Source organism: Pseudorasbora parva, chromosome 5, assembly GCF_024679245.1.
Source record: "Pseudorasbora parva isolate DD20220531a chromosome 5, ASM2467924v1, whole genome shotgun sequence".
Taxonomy (NCBI): Eukaryota; Metazoa; Chordata; class Actinopteri; order Cypriniformes; family Gobionidae; genus Pseudorasbora; species Pseudorasbora parva.
The window spans coordinates 15,743,112-15,767,602 of NC_090176.1; the positions used below are offsets into that span (position 1 = coordinate 15,743,112).

Genomic DNA, 24,491 nt, shown 5'->3' on the forward strand with positions numbered 1-24,491 from the left:
TAATCGCAATTAAACATTTAAATCGCTGCCCAGCACTAATATATATAAATACTTGTATGCAAATACTTGTATAATTACATTATTATAAATATATAAAACATATACTGTACTTCTGGAATGAACAGAATGCACAACATCTACAATCAATGATGACACTTAAGCATTTTGCAGTCCATTAATCCATTATAATGTAAGGAAAGTTGCCCAGTCATGACTCATTCAGGCCTGTTTTTACTGCTATGCTCACTTGACTGGATAATCTCCAGATAAGTAAAGAGTAAGTTTAGTTTTGCAGTATGATAAACCTACAGCAGCTCCCATATCTCCTGAGGCCTGGCACACACTCACTGCACCTCCCTAAAACACACTCCAACACTTCAGATCAATGAGACACACCCAGTGTCCAAATTGAACAGTTTGCCACACCTGACAACGGCAGCTCAACTGTGATAATAAACTGGCAATTAATTATTACCACCATTACTTAACAGCATTTTTTTTCCCCAATTCCTAATCAAGTTACCAGCCAGATGGTTAAATTGTTTTATGTACTCGCCAAAGGCAATTTGTACTTGCATTTAGTGCTTATTGTGTGTCGCTTTTGGAGCCTGTCCACTCCCCTTTATTTGTACTGCTCCAGGATCACGAGTAAATACACACAAGCTGTGCTCTCTTTGGTCTCTCAAACGCTCCAGCCTCACAGAGTGTAAAAGAGCCTCGGCACTCAACTGGAAGGGTAGAATAATCAAATTACTTCCAGTTATTTAACCATGTGTGCGGCTCTACAGGCCGCCTTCTCTGCTGCTGCCGTCTCTTTCACACAAGAGACACCATTACTGCCATCAGCCCCGCCAGCTAGACCTAGTGTGAAAACTCACACACTGATGAAACAAACAGACACACATACATACTCTCTCATGCAAAGTCCACTTGTGGTTGATTTATGAGGATTACAAAGTAAATGTACATGTTAAATGGCTAGATGATTTTGCACTAGCTGAATTAATCAAAGACTATGCATCAGTGCTCTTTTATTATCAAAAGACCCAGTCTTCTCTAATCGCGCAAAAGCTTCTGCAGGTTTGGATTTATAGTAACAAGCAAAGGCAGAGTAATATATGTAAAGCTAACAAAGTATTAAAAATAAAAGAAAAAAATTAAAGAAATCCTATTGTGCATTAAGAAACTTTTTCCTAAAGTTCTCATTACTGTAATGCATTCGCAGGGCCGGTGCTCCGCACACGCACATCACGCACTGCGCGTAGGTAAAATCATCACAATAGGCTACAGTATAAATAACAAATAAAATATTTCTAAAAGCATGTTAATATACAAAAGCTATACAAAAGTAATATAGGCTGTTATGAAGGACTGTCATGTGCACATAATAATGTACTATGATTGTTTAAAATCATAGTTTACCGCGAACTGAAAGTATTAGTAGCATAACGTTAGATCCTTATCTATCGCAATAGTGCATGGACAATTCTGATGGAGAACGAGTATTCCTCTGTACTATAATTATTTACAAGACATGTTTACATATATTTACCATGAGTGCTATATGCTTTGTTGTACATTCGCGAGCTAAATGTGTATGCCGTAAATGCACTGTTATGTTGTTTACATAAAGGCAGCCGGAATGGTGCTAATGACGTTACGGCCGCGAGTTCGAGCCCCGCTCAGAACAGGATTCTTACATGATGATAAATAAGCCTAGCCTACATTTTTGCTTAGGGCACCCAAATGGCTAGCGCCGGCCCTGTGCATTCGTATAATTCCCTTTTGTATAATGTATATTTTACTATTCTCAATGGTGATTCTCATTCGTTTGACATAAAAAATAAAAATAATTGGCATAAATTAAAGCCAGTACAATAAATAATACCACAAACATGAAAATTTACAATAATATAAAAAAATATAATATATTTTATGACTATTATATATATATATATAATCATATCGCAGATCATAATGCAAAAATGTCATCATAAAGCGGAAGTTGAGACCAATTTCCATAAGGTTACATTTTCAAACATCAGCAAAGAGAAATGAGTCATATTACAGGGTATGATATTTTAAATAAAGTCAAAAAAGTTATACGCATGGCTCAAATTTTCACAATACGTTAAGAAAATAATTTTGATTTCATGCCGACTTTTATGGTTCTGAAGGTTTAAATTCCTAAATATAATTTCTTAAAGCCAAAACATGTTCTTCACAGGTTTACTGGCATTTACCTAATCATCTCTACATCTAATCCAATGCTGTAACTATGGAAGACAGAAATAGTTTCACCACCATATGAAGAATAATTACATTTCTGTTCTAAATAAAACATTTCTGTTATACAGATTGAGTTCAATACAAACTCAGAGACACTGAGGAATATAGAGAGGTGTGTCTACCTTCCCAGATGCCGTTTTCATCAAAGCAAACTCTCTTCCAGCTCCAATCAGTGCTGCTTCCTCATCAAACCCTGTGCCTAAACATAAACGCACATGCCACAGAAGAGACAACACCAAGTTGGTTCATTTCAACACTCCTAAACACTGATTTGCATGTATAGATGTGTGTGCACTGAAGCACTGGTCTTACTGATAATATGAAGGTCTTTCTCTAGGTCAAAGAGGGAGATGCCACAGGCATGAAGACACTTCCTGGCCAGTTTGAGCTGCAGTTCCTGCTGTAGGGCCGGGTCTGAGCTGGTGGCATAGATACGCACCACAAAGCCATCCTAAATAAATCAAAAGACACACAAAAACATTAATCATCATTAAACACTGCCTCTTTCTAATGTGCCTACATCTGCACGATGGAATATCAATGTTTGGCAAAGCAAGCGTGAGCATTTAAGCATGATCATCAGTGACATGGACATATTTATTGTGGTCGTGGAGTGAGAATCAGATGTGAGCCACCACCAATGCTATAAGTCTGAGCGGTTAGTCAGGCCTCCACTGACAGATATAAATCCACAAGAATGACCCATTAATGGCATAAGCAAGAAAACCTCACTGTTCAGAGAGCTAGTCTTAAGTCTAGTTAAACGGCAACCTCTTAAAGTTATTTTTTACTGTGCAGATAAAAAACAACATCATGTGAAAGAATTGTTCTTGTTTGTGCTGACAGTAAAAAACACTATGTCAGTCCATTGACAACAGTCAAAAAATACTAGTGACAACTGTCAATTAGGTCTTTTAGGTCGGGGATGACAATTATTTATTTATTTACCACATTTGTATAAGAAACGATATTGAGTCTATATCAGTGAGAACACTCGTTTAAACAGCATACACACCGGGACATTTGACTGCAGATCACATTTTTGACATTGGTGATTCTTCTTGCAATCGTAATGCAATGGACTATGGCCTACACTAAACCTTTAAATAAAAGGGCTAATGAGCTTTTTGCATTGTCATATACAATACAAGAGCCTGCACACTGACAGGAAATAAAAATGAATGTAAAAATACTGCCTACCTCACCAGAGCACGTGAGGAGCGGAGTGGAGCAGAGCTACACTTGTGAACCCTTAACCGGTAAAACCACACACACTCAAAACCACACGCGCTCATTATAGTTCTCTGTAATGTAGCCTAATATACTTGTTGTAGCCATTCAATGCGTATTTCGTTTCATATGTTTAAATATTATGATGTTATTGGTTTTTTCATTGAATTTACGCTGATAATGAAAAGTGGACACAAGATACGCAATATGTAGGCTTCATGGGTGTCAGAAATTATTTTGACCACTTCATTATGTTTCGTTTTGTTGAAAGCCTTTCTTTAAAGTGAATTTTGTATCTCAATTTTAATCAATGTTTTATGAACCAATTGCCTGGATTTAATAAACAATAAGCAAACATAGTGGACAATAACATGGAGGCGCCAGCACCGCGTGAACAACGGATTAAATAAACTACTACTAGGAAAAACAAAACTGGTAACAAAATGAAGTAGGCTAAAATATTAGGTCAAATATTTTGCAAATTATTAATTATTTAAATAAAAAGAAAGTAAATAAAAAAGTTAAATTAACAAAGTTAAATTAAACTGGTTTGCTTAATTTCTGTAAATACTTTGCTGACGTAGTTAGGCCTACAAAAAAAAAAAAAACATGTTTTCAATGCTAAAGCAGTTCTTATCCCATCTAAATTTAGGTTGATTCTGCTAGAGCATGGATGTCCAATCAAGCTCCTGAAGAGTTAAGGTACAACCCCATGAAACACACCTGCACCAGCTCAAGTCAAGGTCTTACTAAGCATACTAGAAACTTCAAAAGCAAGCGTGTTGAGGGGAGTTGAAGCTAAACTCTGCAGAGAAGTGGCCCCCTAGAAACAGGTTTGGAGACCCCTGGTCTAGAGTGTCTTTGAGACGTATTCAATACATGGTTCTGTTTGTTTGAGCATCCCAATTAGATGACTTTGGTTTGACACATTAACTAACGGCATGGGTTTAAGGTGGGACTATCAGTAGCAGCAGGACCAGTTCTGCTTCATTCCTTCTGGCTGCGAAAAGAAGTCTAGATAAGTTACCAAACCAAATCGCCCAGTCCAGTGTTTAATTTGTAAGGCTGTTTTCAGTGACAAACACATGTTTACATTCTTGCTGTCTGTTCACACCAGAAACGACTTGCGCAAAATAAATTGCACTATTCAAAATCTTATAACCCCATGTCAAATTCACTCTTTGCCTGAAGTTTGACTGATAAGGCCATCTGACCAATCATAACCCGCCATCCACCATTTTGTCCTGCAAAGCAGTCAGGAGAGTTCGTAGATTAACATCAGTGGACTTGAACTTGAAAAACAGTGTGTACTGACTTTTTTTTTTTTTTGCTGTTAAAAACACTATTCCTTCTGATATTCGTTTATGTTTATTTGATGTTATAAATTAAATAGAAGGAAGAGATTATTGGTTCACGAGCAGCTTTAACTGAGGCACTACAGCGAACTTCCACAAAACAGATTAATTGTTTACATTTCTTTTAAAAATTAGAATTACAAACCTAACTTAGTTTCACATTAAAAGTAACCAGCAGATCCTGTCTGTCAGCGCATTGGCAGTGTTCTCTTTGCTCCGTGATGCGTTTTTACACTGCGTGAGAACATGATGAGTGTGGTGTTAGAGCTCCATGGCTTGTCAGACACGGTAACTAAATGGGCCTTTGCAAACAGTCAATTGCACGGACTAAAATGATTGACACAAAAATGACTGAATTTTGCCCGCAAAAATTTGCCGAACAACAGTAAATGTGACCGAACCTTAACACACTTGTGATAATCAGGCCATGGACCTTGATGCTTTTGAACCTTCTTTAACCCGCTCTGGCAATGTTATGATCATTCAGCTAGTATATTTGGTGCGCGCCTTGAAGTGTTACATGGATTGATAAATAATCACAGCATATGCGTAAGAAACTAAAATAACCTGAATCACTAAGTTCGGGGTACCCTTATCTAGAGTGGAAGAAACGGAGAGTCAGATTCTGGATCTCACACTAGACATGCACATTCTAGTGTCTCTTTACTCTCGTGGGGGTGCTTGACTCACTGCCTACCCAATATGGATTCAGTGCTCCCAATTAGAGTGCGTCTTTTAGAATGTCCGTCAGAGTGGATCTCCACAGATCTACCTGTCATAGTGGATCTACATGGATCTTCTTCACATGAAGGGATTGACTACTCCAAAATATTTGTCGGGTAATTGTTTAAACAGACAAAACTTCCTTGTACCACCAGGAATATCTAAAGCCCCAAAGGCTTAAAAACCACACAATTACACACCCATAGCTACACGGATGTGTATTTACACCAACATGCAGGTATGGTGTCTCTTCACTCGCTTCTGAATGCGAACCCTTATTGCTCACCCCTTCATTCAACCTCTTCCACCCAAAATGATAAAATCTTCCTACCAAAAATAAATAAAATCCTTAATAAAATATTATAGTGTCTTTAAATAAAATTAAAAGGCAAGTATAATTAAAACAGTTTTATTATTTTATTTAAAAATTATTACATATATAAACTAAGAATTTATACATTTAAATTGAGTGTAATCAGTCGGACGTACAGTGGCACAGTGCTCATTCAGTAAATGCACAGCTAAACAGATGTGTTTTAAGTCTGGATTTGAATGTGGCTACTGTTGGAGCACATCTAATCTGTTCAGGAAGCTGGTTCCAGCTGTGGCTGGCATAATAGCTAAAAGCAGACGCTTCTTACTTTGAGTAAACCCTTGGTATTTCTAGCGAATGTGATCCTAATGATCTGCATGGTCTGTTAGGTTTATTTAGAGTTGTATTGAGGTCCTAGGCCATTGAGTGATTTATATACCGGTAATAATACTTTAAAATTGATTCTAAATGTAACTGCATGCCAGTGTGAAGACCTGAACACTAGCGTGATATGTTACATTTTCTGGTTCTTCTCAGAATCCTGGCAGCAGCGTTCTGAATGAGCTGCAGCTGTCTTATGGTCTTTTTGGGAAGGCCAGTGAGGAGTCCATTACAATAATCCACCCTACTGGTTACATAAAATAAATGTATGAAGTTTCATTAAAAACATCTTTATTTGTATCTAAAAGATGAAAGAACGACTTATGGGATTGTGTGAGCAGATGACAAGTCTTTCTTTTTAAAGCTGCTGCTTTTCAGCATTGCTGTAATTTTCCCATTTTTGAATGATTTATGTTTTTATACAAATATTTTTTAAATGCGTTTTAATAGAATTTGTATTATTTATTTAATTACAAACAGAAGAAAATCAACTCTAGATAATGTGATTCTTTTCAACGCACAAATCAATTCTGCACGCTTAAAGCCTAGTGTGACCGTCGTAATACTGAACAGTTAAACTTTTGTTCTGATGACTGGGCTTGCTCCAAAGCTCGCTAAAATAGTCAACCTCAGAGGCTTTGACGACATTAGAGGCTTTAGTCTCTCATCTAAAGAAGCACAGAAGGTCAGATGGAGAATTTAACTATGTTAACATGCGCATGGGAGATGCAAAGTAGCACCCGGTCCCTCACATACTGGGCCAGTTTCATCCAGAAACACACGCACTTAAGTTCAGGGTGTGTACACTATGGTGAGACTGTGGCATGCGCAAAAGCATAAGATAAAAAAATAGTAAGACAACACACTGGAGTCCTTTGATTTGCCACTGTTAACAAGTATACTAGTGAGCTTTGAAAAAACGATGCTCCTGGCAAAAATGACAGCTCTAAGAAATGCACATGCCTTTTCCTCCCTCCAAAACATGTGAACCCTCACAAATTCCCTTCTTAACTCCATGCACTCCCTCGCTTCATTCATGTATGCTAAAAGAGATCTTCAAAGGCAGATATGAATATCACATCCCCCTCCCCATAACTGCTGCCCACTCATGATCAGCCAGTGATATGCCCACGTCCAGTGCTGCAGCCCCTCCCCTGCCTGCACGGCTATTATGCGCACACACTCAATGCAGACAACACACACACTCAAAACACACATAGTGTGTGCACAGCAGAGCTGAAATTGGCTGAAATTGGCTGAAACAAAGGAGATCAGGTGCTGCTGACAGCCACAATCACACCACTTGAGAAAAAGGCAGAGATCATGTTTTTATGACGAGCAGGGAAATCTGTTATCGCCCGATGAGGACCGCAGCACGGAGAAAACAGGCTGTTCACTTTGGATCAAACATTTCTTGGGGTTCTCGCACTATTATCCATCTATTCCACACTCACTGCTGTCTAACAACCGATTTGAGCATGTCTTGGTTGGTTATATCAGTTTTGCAACATAGCATTTGGGCAAATCACTGAAAACTCAACCAATAAAAGCTCCTGAAAATATCGTTTTAACTAGAAAACGTAAATACGATTGATTCCAGAGTTTACCATCAGCATGCTGCAAAGCTAATGGCAGGATATTCTAATTAGAGGTAAAAAAGAAAAACGTAAATATTGTTAAATACATACTACCTTTCAAAAGTTTTGGATCGGTACGATTTAAGTTTCTTATGCTCATTAAAGCTGCATTCATTAATTGTGAACAAATTTTGAAATAGTATTACAACATAAAGTAACTGTTTTCTATTGTAATTAGGGCTGTCAGAATTAATGCGTTAGCGCAAATTCATTTTAACGGCTCTAAATTTATTAACATGCGATTAACGCAGCGCACATTTTCTGTTTGATACGTGGCGTAGCCCGTAGCTGAAGAAATTGAGATAAACCATAGATGTAAAGGATGCAGCAGCAAACATAAATAGGGAAACAAAAGGGTTAACATTAATATTATATTACAATAGTGCAGTTATTTTCTGCAAGCTACCATATTTTCTGTTTAAATTTTATTAGACTCCAGGTCGGAAAAAAGTGTGTTTTTACACTGAGCACATTCGCTGCAGTCTGCGCGATGCACTGCAAGTTGACTCTCGCTCATGTCTGAGGTAAATCATTAACACCATCACACCACTTACAGTACATGTGTTTTACTGAACTACAATCAGCTAAAACACTTACGCAGGTTACTTTTCTGAACAAGAGCGATCCCAAGTCAGGGTTTCTCACGTGTTTTTTTACGTGAATCGAGGCACAGGTAGGCACACACACACACACACACACACACACACACACACACACACACACACACACACACACACACACACACACACAATACCTAGTCTGACGTGGTCATACTCAATTCTAGTCAGATTATAAGTCTGATAGTGCACCACTGGGCTGTGATTATGGGGCGTGTTTCAACCGAATCAGGAAAGACATAAATTATATAGACCTAACCAATCAGAGCAACGAAACGATGCATAACGTTAGTTGTCAAATGTCAACAGAGCTCAGCTGCACTGTGTTGCCAAGTCCGCTTGTTGAAGCGACTATTATGTGATATATAGACCCATTAATGCAAATTTTAGCAGGCAACCTTGCCAAAATAACACATTTTACTACCCAAATGCCATTTTTTCCGGAGAACCCCCTGAGAAGCTATTGTTTAGGGCTAGTAGTTGGCGCGTTTTGTTGTAAAATCTTGGCAACCCTGTCTGCACACACACTGGAATAGACAATCTTTGCTGGTGTTGTTAAAAAAAGAAAATTATTTAAGGATACAAAATTACTTACTAACATGATCATCATTTCAGAGAGAAATAGTGAAGGTGAATGCATATCCAAACAAGCTCTCCGTTTAGGATTTGAACAAATATAATCCAAGGGCCTTTGATGACGTGCATGATTACGTTACTGTTAATCATCTGTTTATCATCTGTCCATCATCGCCTAAAGCCCGCCCTGATAATTTTATTGGCCCGAACAGTTTCTGTTCAGGCATAATTACTCCTCTATCAAGATCAAGTCCAGACCGAACCGCCTGAGCTCAAATGTTGTGGGTGGGGCTGAGTTCGGCTGGCATCCAGACTACAAAATACCGGCAGTTTAATGGGGAATGCACATCTCTTAAAGGGGCCACACTATATTACTACTCGTGAAATATGGACCTTCTCCAGGTATGGTGTGGTACTGGTGCGCTCACAGGTCAGCATGACCGCTTTCACATAACCAATTTTTCATACGAACTGTGCCCTGTTCTGAACTAAACTGCCAGTGTAAAAACTCCCTTTATTTATATTCTTAAAATGATAGAAATCACAACTTATTCTGAATTGTTAAGCTTAGGCTTAAGAGACATGTTTGATAAACATCTATGACCTTTGATACATGTCTAGTCTTCATGCTGTATTACTGATTATTATTGAATAAGTATGGTTTCACTAATAATAAACGTACATTTGCATAAAACATGCATATTTGTCCATGTTGATTAGAGTATTAAACACTTTATTTAAACTTAATTTAAGAAACATTTGCAACTGTTAAAAATGTGTGATTAAGTTGTGATTAATCGCGAGATAACTCATAATGTGATTAATGGCAAATAAATATTTCAATCGATTTACAGCCCTAACTGTACATATTACATATTAAAAAGTAATTAATTCGTGCAATGGCAAAAAAAAATACTTTTTCAGCATCATTACTCCAGACTTCAGTGTCATCACATGATCCTTCAGAAATATGCTGATTGTTTGCTCAATAAACATGTCTTGTTATTATTATTATCAATGTTGAAAACAGTTGTGCTGCTTTATAGTTTTGTGGAAAACATCCAAGAACAATTTTTCAAGATTCTTTGATGAATGAAAAGGCATGTAGACTTAAAGCAAGTAATTTTAAGTAGAAAACTTTTGTAACAAAAAATATATCTACATAACTGTCATCCTTCCAATGAAATACCTTCACCCTGAAGCATAAATACAATGCTGCCTTATCATTTGGCATATTGCAGCCTACCTTTTGGAATATCCTGCACAACTGTGATGCCTTAAATGCTACCTATGAATAGAGCTCACTGGATATTGGAACAGAGCAACATCTAATGAATAAAATGACGTACATCTTTGCAGGCTGCAATCTGGTTGATAAATTCTCCATCCGTGAATACGATGTTCTGTCCATCTGCTTGCAGACCTGAGAAAGAGAGTGAAAAAAAAGAAATATAACAAGTTTCAAAATACAGTCTAAATAACATTTTGTTTCAGAGAGGCTTGTCATTTCCGATCTTTATAAGATATATTTAAATAAATTACTGAATATCCACATAATATATCAAGTGCTATATAGGAGTCATATAACTTTATAGAAGGCTATTCAAGAAAACAGGACAAGCCCTTGGATACGTCCGGTTTTAATAAGAAATCTGTCAACACAGGGAAGAAGAGTGTGCCCATCAAGCCATTTATATATAAGAGGGGTGTTTGTACCCGGCATTGTGATGGTGCCCTCCTGCTCCAGAGTCTCTGGGTTGATCTTAATGGCCGCCATGCTGTGACTGTTCATGTCTCGATAGAGCAAACAACCCTGTAAAGCAAATCGCCACACGAAACTTGGTAAGGCCATTCAATGAAAGACATGCACAGAGGTTCAAGGTTGAAAGCGTCATAGGAGTAATGTTTTATTTATAAGATATGATCAATCTTTCAAACCTGTATCAAGTGGTCTACATTGATTACGTTGACATTGCATAAGCAGACAGACAATCAGGTAAAACAAGAGTTCAATACCTGCGCGAATCCCAGCCATGACCTTTTCTCTTCACGGTTCCTGATACGAGATGTGGAGTTGTACACATGGCCCTGCAATCGATAGGTTCTTATTAGCAGCCGCACAAACACATTGATAAACAACTTGTTGGGTCAGCACAAATACAGATCCATGACTTCACAACTCTCAGAACTGTCAGAGTCTGGAGGAAAAATGGTCTAATTCCTCTGATCTATATCAATAGAAAATAAATTAACACTAACAACACATAGTAACTTAATGCTAACTAATTACTAGTGATGAACATAAATAATGTTTTGACCCAAACACGAAGAACTGACATTTTCACTTGAAACAGAAAAAGCTTATTTAATAATCAATGAATTTATTTAATTTATTTAATAATTAACACTCAAATAAAAAGAGTTTTTATAGCAGTTTTTATATCAACTTTTTGTTTCTAGTCCAATTTCATTGTTGAAATATAAAAATTTAAATGGCGGCTATAATAAAAACTCATTTTCATGACAGACTTAAAGGGGATCTACATGTCCTTCTCAAAAAATTTGAATATGTGATAAAAGTTCATTATTTTCCATAATGTAATGAAAAAAATTAAACTTTCATATATTTTAGATGCATTGCACACCAACTGAAATATTTCAGGTCTTTTATTGTTTTAATACTGATGATTTTGTCATACAGCTAATGAAAACCCATCTCAAAAAATTAGCATATTTAATCCGAACAATAAAAGAAAAATGTTTTTAATACAAAAAAAGTCAACCTTCAATCCTTTTGCAGAAATGACTGCTTCAATGCGGCGTGGCATGGAGGCGATCAGCCTGTGGCACTGCTGAGGTGTTATGGAGGCCCAGGATGCTTCGATAGCGGCCTTAAGCTCATCCAGAGTGTTGGGTCTTGCCCCTCTCAACTTTCTCTTCACGATATCCCACAGATTCTCTATGGGGTTCAGGTCAGGAGAGTTGGAAGGCCAATTGAGCACAGTAATACCATGGTCAGTAAACCATTTACCAGTGGTTTTGGCACTGTGAGCAGGTGCCAGGTCGTGCTGAAAAACGAAATCATCTCCATAAAGCTTTTCAGCAGATGGAAGCATGAAGTGCTCCAAAATCTCCTGATAGCTAGCTGCATTGACCCTGCCCTTGATAAAACACAGTGGACCAACACCAGCAGCTGACATGGCACCCCAGACCATCACGGACTGTGGGTACTTGACACTGGACTTCAGGCATTTTGGCATTTCCTTCTCCCCAGTCTTCCTCCAGACTCTGGCACCTTGATTTCCGAATGACATGCAAAATTTGCTTTCATCCAAAAAAACTTACTTTGGACCACTGAGCAACAGTCCAGTGCTGCTTCTCTGTAGCCCAAAGTTGCTTGACCTGGGGAATGCGGCACATGCCTGTGCACGGTGGCTCTGGATGTTTCTACTCCAGACTCAGTCCACTGCTTCCGCAGGTCCCCCAAGGTCTAGAATCAGTCCTTCTCCACAATCTTCCTCAGGGTCCGGTCACCTCTTCTTGTTGTGCAGCGTTTTTTGCCACACTTTTTCCTTCCCACAGACTTCCCATTGAGGTGCCTTGATACAGCACTCTGGGAACAGCCTATTCGTTCAGAAATTTCTTTCTGTGCCTTACCCTCTCGCTTGAGGGTGTTAATGATGGCTTTCTGGACAGGGTCGGGTCGGCAGTCTTACCCATGATTGCGGTTTTGAATAATGAACCAGGCTGGGAGATTTAAAAGCCTCAGGAATCTTTTGCAGGTGTTTAGAGTTAATTAGTTGATTCAGATGATTAGGTTAATAGCTCGTTTAGAGAACCTTTTCATGACATGCTAATTTTTTTAAATAGGAATTTTGGGTTTGCATGTGCTGTATGCTAAAATCATCAATATTAAAACAATAAAACACATGAAATATTTCAGTTGGTGTGCAATGAATCTAAAATATATGAAAGTTTAATTTTTATCATTACATTATGGAAAATAATGAACTATCACACATGCAATTTTTTTTGAGAAGGACCTGTAAATACAACAACTAAAACACTTTAGGGGCATGAAAATGCAAACATTTAAAGAGGGTTTCAAAGTGCCCGTTTCTGAAAAATAGTCGCCATGTAAAATACAAAAATGCGAATTTGTGAATGCAGTGACATCATGCGCACGTGTATTACGTGCTCAGTCTTTTGGCATCCACAGCAAATCCCTCTTAAATGAAGAGTAAAGCGAAACTGAAACAGAAACCGGTGTTGGGCTCGCATTTATGTATTCTCTATAATTTGTTCAGATTAGCATTACAGTATGAATCCTTATTTGAGGAAGTGGATAATTGCCCTTACAACTCTGTAAACAAAGTTCTGGAAATTTATAATATAAAATATAATAATAAAATACAAAACGGCATAGAATAGTGCATAAGTACAGAAATTGGGACGCACCTTGTCAGTCAAAACACCAATTAACTATTTAAACATCATTATTTTGGTCAAAAAAGAATTTTTCAGAAATTTTTGTGCATCACTGGCAATTCCTAATGAATTACAAATCATTACTAAATTAATTACAGAACTACTTAATTTAGTCTGAAAATTAGCTTGGTAAAATTAACTTCTTTCATTTCCAATGGACGATCAGATAAATATAAGATGTCCTCACCCGCACGGTGCCGCTGTACCCTGAGCCTACTTTGTAGAGACCATCCTTGCAGAGCAGGTAGAGGAAGGAACCATCTGTTTGAAGAAGACAGCGTTCATCTTCATCAATGTTCACCTCCTTCAGAACCCATTTGTTCATCAGAGCGGCCCGCTTAATGCCGTTTCCGAACCAGTCCTGGATCTGGATCTTTCCCACCAGCACCGCCTGCACACTCCTTTGTAGTGCGTTCAGGATGGTTGGAACCTTTTGTTGCACAAATATTGTGGGTCAGATATTTCTTGAAAATATAGTTCAATACACATCTTTACAAATCTTTAAGGGTTACTTCAATGATTTAGCATTAAAAGGTTAGTTCACCCAAAAATGAAATGTATGTCATTAATGACTCACCCTAATGTTGTTCCACACCTGTGAGACCTTTGTTCATCTTCGGAACACAGTTTAAGATATTTTATATTTAGTCCAAGAGTGTATGAAAGTTTATGCACACTATACTGTCCATGTCAAGAAAAGGAATAAAAACATCAAAGTAGTCCATATGTGACATCAGTTAGTTAATTCGAATCTCTTGAAGCATCGAAAATACATTTTACACAAAAACTACAACTTTATTCAGCATTGTCTTCTTAGCATTGTTTGTTTTCAATCCTCAAATAAAGATTCAAACAGTCATGAATCAGCGTATTGATTCATGACTCGGATCGCCAATGTAACGTGATTTCAGCAGTTTGACACACGATCCGAATCATGAATCAATACGCTGACTCATGACCGTTTGAATCTTTATTTGAGGATTGAAAACAAACCCGAAAACAAATACACTTTCATACGGTCTTGGACTAAATATAAAATATCTTAAACTGTGTTCCGAAGATGAATGGAGGTAACCCTTTAAGCTTTGTATTTAAACTATAATAAAATTATTTTTGAATTTGGTGCCTTATAGACTGAGAAAAGACAGAAAATATATTTTTGTCTCATGGGAATGAAAGACAATAGAATAATGACTATCATATTAACATGCCTCTGCTCCTAACTGCCGATTTCACTCAACATGGAATAGACAAAATAATAACAAAATTACTTGTTACTTATTTGAAAAAGTAACTCAGACATTGTTGTCAATTTAAAAGTAATGAATGACTTTACTAGTTACTTGTTACTTAAAAAAGTAAAATAATCTGATTATATAACTCGCTTTACCCCCACCACTAGTGACCAGCATTGTTCGATTTGTTCTCTTTGATGAAAGAAATTCACAACGGTTGACAAGAAAAAGAAGAGAGGAAAGAGAGATTCAATTCTGAGTGAAATTTTTTGTATAGCTTTGATAAAGAAGATTCTAGATTTAAATTATAGAGTGAAGACCTCTTAAATCCTACTGTTAGAACTACCTGTTTATTTGTCTTTAATAATGCTTTAAAATGTATATTAGATAGGCTAGTTAGTTTTTTTCTGTGGTATTAAATTTAGAAACAAGAATTGTGAAAATCATATCTAAGATTTAAAAATCATATATATAATATCTAAATGTTTGGTGTCTTATTTGTTTGAATGAAAGAATACAAAGGTAGGTAAAAAATAATTATAAAAAAAATTGTGAAGGAGTCAATTAAAATTTTGGCATTACAAAGAAAAATCCAACAGCCAGAGTGAAAAGAAAGATCCTTGGTTTAAATCAGTCTAATGACTCATTTACTGGCTGAAACAGACTGACATGACTCACTCAGAGAAGCTTTGTTTCGAAATGAAAGAGAACCGTCAATGTTGCGGTTGTACTTGTGAGACTTAAAACGGTGTAGTTGCTCACTGGATGTTCATATGATTATGTGAAGTTACACCCCTAACAAACCTCTCAGCACCACTTGACCTTTACCAGTCCATTCACAAGGACACCCCCCTTCAGCTCTCACATCATATCCCCAGGACACTTTATTTTCTGTTAAATATTTATGTTGATCTTTATTTAACATAAACCGCTGTGTCCGTCTTCACCCCCGTCTCAGAGTTCAGCTGATGGCAGTAAGGAGGTACTTTGATGAATGATGCTATATATGACAGAGAGGTTTATTGATATACTAAAACATCAATGTTAGATGACTCTACAGTCAATAATGACATTTGGTTTTATTGCACTAGCTCTTCAGAAAATAAAGTGCACGTCTCTGTTTTTTACCAAAGACTCAGGGTATTCCAAACTACCTTAAAAATACATATATTATTTCAATAATTCTTTTCAAAACTATCCAAGTTTGTAAATCCATTCCAATCCCACATTCAATTATCTATTCATGGAAATCCCAGTTTCTAATTCCATTAAAGAAAAATAGTGTCATTTTAAAATATATTTTTCTTGTATATTTAATCTACTTTGTAACAATGGCTGATTGGTTGCAAGGATGGGCTTTAATATATAAATATGTATAAATAATTAAAATAAATTAATATAATGTTTAAGCCATTTGAAACCAAATACATACAGTGCATACGGAAAGTATTCATAGCGCTTCACTTTTTCTACAATTTGTTGTTACAGCCTTATTCCAATTAAAAGCATTATTTTACTCAAAATTATACAAACAATACCCCATAATGAAAACGTGAAAGTAGTTTATTTGAAATCTTTGCACATTTATTGAAAATGATTTGAAAAGGCACACACCTGTCTATATAATAGACAGGTCCCCACAGTTAAAAGCATGTCAGAGCACAAAACCAGCCATTAAGTCCAAGGAAATGTCTGTAGGCCTCCGAGACAGGATTGCATTGAGGCACAGATCTGTGTAAGGGTACAGAAACATTTCTGCAGCATTTAAGGTCCCAATGAGCACAGTGGCCTCCATTAGTTTAGAACCACCAGGACGCTTCCTAGAGCTGGCTATCTGGGGGGAGAAGGACCTTAGTCAGGGAGGTGACCAAGAACCTGATGGTCACTCTGACAGAGCTCCAGCGTTACTCTGTGAAGAGAAAAGAATCTTCCAAAAGAACAACTATCTCTGCAGCACTTCACCAATCAGGCCTGTATGGTAGAGCAGACAGACAGCACATGACACGCCATCTGGAGTTTGCCAAAAGGCACCTGAAGGACTCTCAGACCATGAGAAACAAAATTATCTGCTCTGATGAAACACAGATTGATCTCTTTGGCCTGAATGGCAAGCGTCATGTCTGGAGGAAACCAGGCACCGCTCATCACTTGGCCAATACCATCCTTACAGTGAAGCATGGTGGTGGCAGCATAATGCTGTGGGGATGTATTTCTGTGGCAGTAACTGGGAGACTAGTCAGGATCAAGTGAAAGATGAATGCAGCAATGTACAGACACATCCTTGATGAAAACCTGCTCCAGTGTGCTCTGGACCTCAGACTAGGACAAAGGTTCATCTTCCAACAGGACAATGAAGGCCCTAAGCCCAAAGCCAAAATAAAGTTGCTACGGGACAACTCTGTGAATGTCCTTAAGTGGCCCAGCCAAGGCCCAGACTTGAACCCAATTGAAAATCTCTAGAGAGATCTGAAAATGGCTGTGCACCCTCCTTGAGAGGTATTTATGTACATATTTGTATTTATTTATTTTTTATACATTTGCAAAGATTTCAAACAAACTTCCTTCACGTTGTCATTATGGGGTATTGTTTTTAGAACTTTGAGGAAAATAATTAATTTAATCTATTTTGGAATAAGGCTGTTACATAACATAATGTGGAAAAAGTGAAGTGCTGTGAACACTTTCCGGATGCACTGTATAGAGAGAGAGAGACATATACCACATATCAAAAGACAGTCCAGCTCTACAAAGTACTTGATCAGAATATACACAAGAGTGATTATCATACAGAGGTATAGAACTTATACACTGAATTTTTCAACAAAACTGCACTGGCACGGATCGGTAATGATCGAGGATCGATGTCCTGACTCTCTGTGGTCATTAAAAATCCCAGGATGTTCTTCGATAAAGTGTAGGGGTGTAACCTCGGCATCCTGGCCAAATTTGCCCACTGGCCCCTGTCCATCATGGCCTCCTAATCTTCCCCCTATCCTGATTGGCTTAATCACTCGGTCTCCTCTCCACCAATCAGCTGGTGTGTGGTGAGCGTTCTGGCGCAATATGGCTGCCGTCGCATCATCCAAGTGGATGCTGCACATTGGTGGTGGTTGAGGAGATTCCCCCTTCTATGTAAAGCGCTTTGAGTGCCTAGAAAAGCGCTATATAAATGTAATGAATTATTATTATTATTATTAATGGCCGAAAAAAGACAGTCCAGCTCTACAAAGTACTTGATCAGAATATACACAACAGCCTTTGTTTGTTTTTCAGTTTAATTCTGAATCACTTCAAGTTGGACTTGTGCATTGTAAACTGACAGAGCGACGGATCAGAAATTGTAATTTATCCACCATCTGGTTTACAGTAGTATTTTTGTTACAGATTGTGATTATATATATTTTTCCATTGTTGTTTTTCTTTATGATGAAGTTGTCTGTATTTGGAAGATTGCATTTAACACACAAAAGAGTGATTATCATACAGAGGTATAGAACTTATACACTGAATTTTTCAACAAAACTGCACTGGCACGGATCGGTAATGGCCGAAAAAAGACAGTCCAGCTCTACAAAGTACTTGATCAGAATATACACAACAGCCTTTGTTTGTTTTTCAGTTTAATTCTGAATCACTTCAAGTTGGACTTGTGCATTGTAAACTGACAGAGCGACGGATCAGATATTGCACTTTACACAAGCTATGCTAGTTACTCATGCTCCAATTAGTTTGTAGTTACCTTGGCAACAACAAATGAACTCTGAGTTTCTCTGATGTCTCAATCAGTGTGTGATAGTCAGAGAGCATTGAGACATTTAAGAAAGCAAAAAATGACAGACCATGCAGACGACCGAAAACTGAGGAGTAATTGGCTGAGGGACTCTGCACTGGCAGAGTAATATAATAAAGACGGGGAATCGGAGGGATTTGACATTTTCAGGCAATTCAATTGTTGACCTCGACATGCAGATGCAGTTATGGCTATCGCATGCTGAGAGATGAGCCGTAATGTGCTGTCATCCTGACCTCAGATGAACAGCAGCTTTTTATGCAGTCTAAAATCAGCCTCACTAACTAAGCAAGAAATCCACTAAACTGTTTAAAAAAAAATAAAACATACAAAATAAAAAAACCTGACTGAACTCATCAGTGATATTGTTAAAAATAAACTTCAAGTACTCTTCATAAGTTTGAATCCTTAAAAGGATAGTTCCACCAAAACTGAATATTCTGTCATTTATTCACCCTCAAGTTGTCCCGAACCGGCATAAGTTTCTTTCTTCTGCTGAACACAAAAGAGATTTCTAAGAATATAGGTAACCAAACAGTTAATGGACCCAACTGACATCCATAGTATGGGTGGGTACTATGGCAGTAAATATTTTAAACAAAACTGATGAGACTTTATTTCTATGATTTCCAGTATTTATGTGAACAAAATGTTATTCAAGAGCCTTTCGTATTATAATACTTTTGCACTATAAAAAAAATAAGATTATGAAAAGATATTTATAGCCTCTCTCATTTTGCCCTATCTATAATATGTTGCTGTCTCATTAAAAAGCTCCACTATACATTCAAAATAAATGTATTTTAATGTATTATAGGCCCTACTTCTACAAATATATTCACTTGTTTTTCATGAATATATTATAACAATTTACACTTTTTTTTTGTTCCCCACTAAATGTTTTTTTTTTTTTTCACTAAATGTTTAGATTTTATACAATTATTATGCACTGATGATTTTTCTATAGTAACTTTTGCTGCTGGATTATCTATTAATCTATAATTTATCCACCATCTGGTTTACAGTAGTATTTTTGTTACAGATTGTGATTATATATATTTTTCCATTGTTGTTTTTCTTTATGATGAAGTTGTCTGTATTTGGAAGATTGCATTTAACACACAAAAGAGTGATTATCATACAGAGGTATAGAACTTATACACTGAATTTTTCAACAAAACTGCACTGGCACGGATCGGTAATGGCCGAAACGCAGAATTTCTGGTATCTGGCCGGTTCTGAAAAAATGTATCATCATTCTAATCACTTCATGATTCTAATATGCTGATTTTGTGCTCAATGCAATCTCAAAACTTTGACTCACCTGGATGGTTTGGCATGCATGACTGCCATTGTTGGTGAGGATGGCAGACACAGCCTGGAGGGTTTTGCCAGTGTCTCCCCAGGCCACAACAAGGCTGAAGAGGCAGGCACAGGATAGCGCAGTGAGGGTCTGACCGGTAGGATCGTTCATCCCTGTGCTCCGTACTGTTGTCTCCAGCAGAAGGTGGAAGAGAGACTCTGCAGGTCCAACAGTGGTGTCATGATTGAAATATAAGGATTCACTTATATAAGTTACCATTTTAAATGATAAAGAGAAAGCATCTTACCCAGCACATCTGGAGGTTCGGTCTGAAAGCTCTCCGGCTGTTGCCCCTGGAGCATATCAAGAAGGGCCTGAAGGCTCCGTAAGCACAGTGACGGGTGCGAGAAACGAGTCTCCTTGATGAGCTCAAACACTCCACACAGCCCGATACCAATGATCTGAGGAGCAGAAGAACATGGCTGTGATATATAACATTCATCGATCTCCCCAAGGAGTGTACGAAAAACGATTCGAAAAAATATTATTGCCAGTGAACACAAACTTATCTGATTACTGAGTGCACTGTTGGTTACAGTAAAACTTTGTTCATATTTTTAGCTTTTTTATTATTTATGAAAAATCCTATATCAAGAAAATGAAAGAATCAAGAAGCATTAATCCATTTTTTCATAAGATTTTTCAAATTAACAAATTTATTAAATATTATATAAAATACAGATTTTTATATATGCATATATGCAGTGAAGAGCATATGTGGTTTACTTTGACAAAAATAGATAAACAACTGGGTGTCCATGTGTTAATTGTAAATATAGTATTGCCATTTCACCTGCGGGTTTATGGGAGAGCCAACATGTAGAACATTTGGATTACATGAGGATGTAAGCAAGTTTGACTAAAGCCCTGTTTACACTGAAATTTGTCCAAGGAACATTTTTCCCCCCAGAACTATTGCTGCCTGCGTCTAAAGTACCGTGAAGATTAGTCCAGTGATGTAGAACTGCACACGACTTCCCAGTTCCCACTGGATTTCACCCAATGCATATAACATTAATAAAGCCCGAAACCTCGTCGACGGCCCATCAGACGTATTTTTTAAACTCCATTGTTGATTCGGATAGCAAACAACTATTACTGCATGCGCCACAACAAACTTTTAAAAATGGTGGGTGAAATAAAATGCTGCATGAACTAGCCAATTAGCATGTTCAGCATTTAAGTCCCACCTCAAAAGTTCCTGACCTTTGAAAAAGTACTACCTTGCGAGCAGGGACATTTTGAAAGGGATATTTTTTACCTGGAACTTCATTTACTTTGGTCCCTAGGGTTGGATATTGTTTGGGTTTTTTACGATACCAGTGCCTAAACTGATACAAAAAAAGCAACAAAACGACTGTGGATGACATTAAAGTATGGCTTTTTATTGAGAATATTTTTTTTCTTTAAATTGAACAATTTATTAAAAGTATACTTAATTATTAAATATAAATAGATACAAAACACAATTTACTTAAATTCAGTTAAACCTAAGCCACATAACCCAACTACAAAAGGCCTAATTTAAAACTAAATAACATTTACAGTACTAATAACAGCAATGTAGTCGGTATTCTTGGTATGCTACAAACCAGTTTCAAGGTTCAGCATTATTTTGAAGAAATATGACCAAATTATCTGGCTAAATGCATCGGCTAATTGTTTCCCTGGCGACCCGTCATGCTTGACAGATATATCGTTTTATTTGTGTAAGTAAATTAGTTGTTGTTTAAATAGGTTTATAATTATCATGTTGGCTGACATATAATGCGTGATGGGTACCGCCATGCTAGTTTGCGCCTTAATTCAGAGAATCGGATCTGTCAGATTTACATCACATACACATCAAAAGGATTATTAGGAACACGATACTAATACTGTGTTTGACCCCCTTTCGCCTTCAGAACTGCCTTAATTCTATGTGGCATTGATTCAACAAGGTGCTGAAAGCATTCTTTAGAAATGTTGGCCCATATTGATAGGATAGCATCTTGCAGTTGATGGAGATTTGTGGGATGCACATCCAGGGCACGAAGCTCCCGTTCCACCACATCCCAAAGATGCTCTATTGGGTTGAGATCAGGTGACTGTGGGGGGGCATTTTAGTACAGTGAACTCATTGTCATGTTCAAGAAACCAATTTGAAATGATTCAAGCTGTGACATGGTGCATTACCCTGCTGGAAGTAGCCATCAGAGGATGGGTACATGATGGTCATAAAGGGATGGAAATGGTCAGAAACAATGCTCAGGTAGGCTGTGGCATTTAAACGATGCCCAATTGGCACTAAGGGGCCTAAAGTGTGCCAAGAAAACATTCACGTGACTAGTGAACTATATAGGAGAATAATAGAGAAGAGAATAATAGAGTAAACTATATAGTTATAGTGGGGCAAAAAAAGTATTTAGTCAGCCACCAATTGTACAAGTACCCCCACTTAAAAATATGAGAAAGGCTTGTAATTTTCATTATAAGTAAACTTCAACTAGGAGAGACAGAATGAGAAAAATCCAGAAAATCCTGTCTGCTTTTTAAAGAATTTATTTGCAAATTATGATGGAAAATTCGTTTTTGGTCAATAACAAAAGTTAATCTCAATACTTTGTTATAAATCGCCACAAGATTTGTACACACTGTTGCTGGTAGTTTGTCCCATTCCTCCTTGCAGATCTCCTCTAGAGCAGTGATGTTTTGGGGCTGTCGCTGGGCAACAAGGATTTTCAACACCCTCCAAAGATTTTCTATGGGATTGAGATCTGGAAACTGGCTAAGCCACTCCAGGACCATGAAATGCTTCTTACGAAGCCACTACTTCGTTGCCCAGGCGGTGTGTTTGGGGTCATTGTCATGCTGAAAGACCCAGCCATATTTAATTTTCAATGCCATTGCTGAGAGAAGGAGGTTTTACTTAAAATCTCACGATACGTGGCCCTATTTATTCTTTCCTTTACACGGATCAGTCGTACTGGTCCCTTTGCAGAAAAACAGCCCCAAAGCATGATGTTTCCACCCCCATTCTTCACAGTAGGTGTAGTGCAACTCAGCATTCTTTCTCCTCCAAACACGACAAGTTTAGTTTTGTTTGTTTTTTAAGTTGTATTTTGGTTTCATCTGACCATATGACATTTTCCAATCCTCTTCTGGATCATCCAAATGCTCTCTAGCAAAGTTCAAATGCGCCCAGACAGGTACTGGCTTAAGCAGGGTGACACATCTAGCACTGCAGGATTTGATCCCCTGGTGGCGGAGTTTGTTACTTTGGTCGCAGCTCTCTGTAGGTCATTCACTAGGTCCCCCCATGTGGTTCTTGGATTTTTGCTCACCGTTCTTGTGATCATTTTGACCCCACAGGGTGAGATCTTGCATGGAGCCCCAGTTCGAGGGAGATCATCAGTGGTCTTGTATGTCTTCCATTTTCTAATAATTGCTCCCACAGTTGATTTCTTCACACCAAGCTGCTTACCTATTGCAAATTCAGTCTTCCCAGCCTGGTGCAGGTCTACAATTTTGTTTCTGGTGTCCTTTGAAAGCCCTTTAGTCTGGGCCATACTGGAGTTTGGAGTGTGACTGTTTGAGGTTGTGGACAGGTGTCTTTTATACTGATAACGAGTTCAAACAGGTGCTATTAATACAGGTAACAAGTGGAGGACAGGAGCCTCTTAAAGGGATCCCATGGTGTTGAGACTTGTATGGCTTAATATAACATAAATGATGTCTCTTACTGAATTATGTAGTAGAAAACCCATGAAAGATCTACGTTATTTTAAAAATCGATTTTATATTTGGACCATGGGCGGCGCCATTTTGTTTGCGTTCTAGGTTGATGACGTAGAGTGGTTGAACTCCTCAATCAGCTGGCATTACCCGTAGCTATTTTTACCACAACGCAACTCGAAAATTGTTTCAGAGTTAAACAAAACCAATGAATTCCTTTGTAATTATACTTAAAACACACTCAAACATACATGTGCACACAAACTCACCTACACAAGTCACAAACAGATCGGCGGGCGCGCACACGACAGGCTCTGTCTCAATCGAGATGTTGGGCTGCTCAGTCTCCACGACAGGGGCTGAATCTGAAATCGACCCTATACCCTTAAATAGGGCATTATTTGAAGGGACGGACATTTGTAGTGTTGTCCGACACCATAGTGGACATGTTCGAGTGCAGTCATTCAGTCTCACGTTCCACCGCAATAACGAGTAAAGCCGATTTACAAACAGCTGTCCGACTTCACGCACTCAAACATACATGTGCACACAAACTCTCTCTCTCACACAGACTCACACACACCCCAACAGATCGGCGCGAACACAGCAACACACACACACACCAACAGATCGGCGCGAACACACACACAGCCCAACAGATCGGCGCGAACACACACACACACACGCACGCACTGCGCGCGCATACATAACCCTCAATCTATTCCCTGTGTATATCCTGTTCAACACATCCTGTTCCCCAGATAGACTGTTGATAGTAGA

General features: G+C 37.9%; 1 protein-coding gene across 17 annotated transcripts in view; it reads right to left on the reverse strand.

The window, feature by feature from the left end:
- mycbp2 (MYC binding protein 2) overlaps nucleotides 1-24,491 on the reverse strand; it is a 138,867-nt gene that overhangs the window by 85,904 nt on the left and 28,472 nt on the right. For all 17 annotated transcript variants that reach the window (XM_067443302.1, XM_067443308.1, XM_067443319.1 and 14 more), the window contains exons 4-11: nucleotides 20,245-20,398; nucleotides 19,959-20,155; nucleotides 13,797-14,039; nucleotides 11,138-11,209; nucleotides 10,838-10,934; nucleotides 10,471-10,544; nucleotides 2,602-2,740; nucleotides 2,412-2,488 (exon numbers count right to left, since the gene is read on the reverse strand). In XM_067443302.1, coding sequence (XP_067299403.1) covers nucleotides 2,412-2,488; nucleotides 2,602-2,740; nucleotides 10,471-10,544; nucleotides 10,838-10,934; nucleotides 11,138-11,209; nucleotides 13,797-14,039; nucleotides 19,959-20,155; nucleotides 20,245-20,398 — 1,053 coding nt within the window. The remainder of the gene's footprint in view (nucleotides 1-2,411; nucleotides 2,489-2,601; nucleotides 2,741-10,470; nucleotides 10,545-10,837; nucleotides 10,935-11,137; nucleotides 11,210-13,796; nucleotides 14,040-19,958; nucleotides 20,156-20,244; nucleotides 20,399-24,491) is intronic.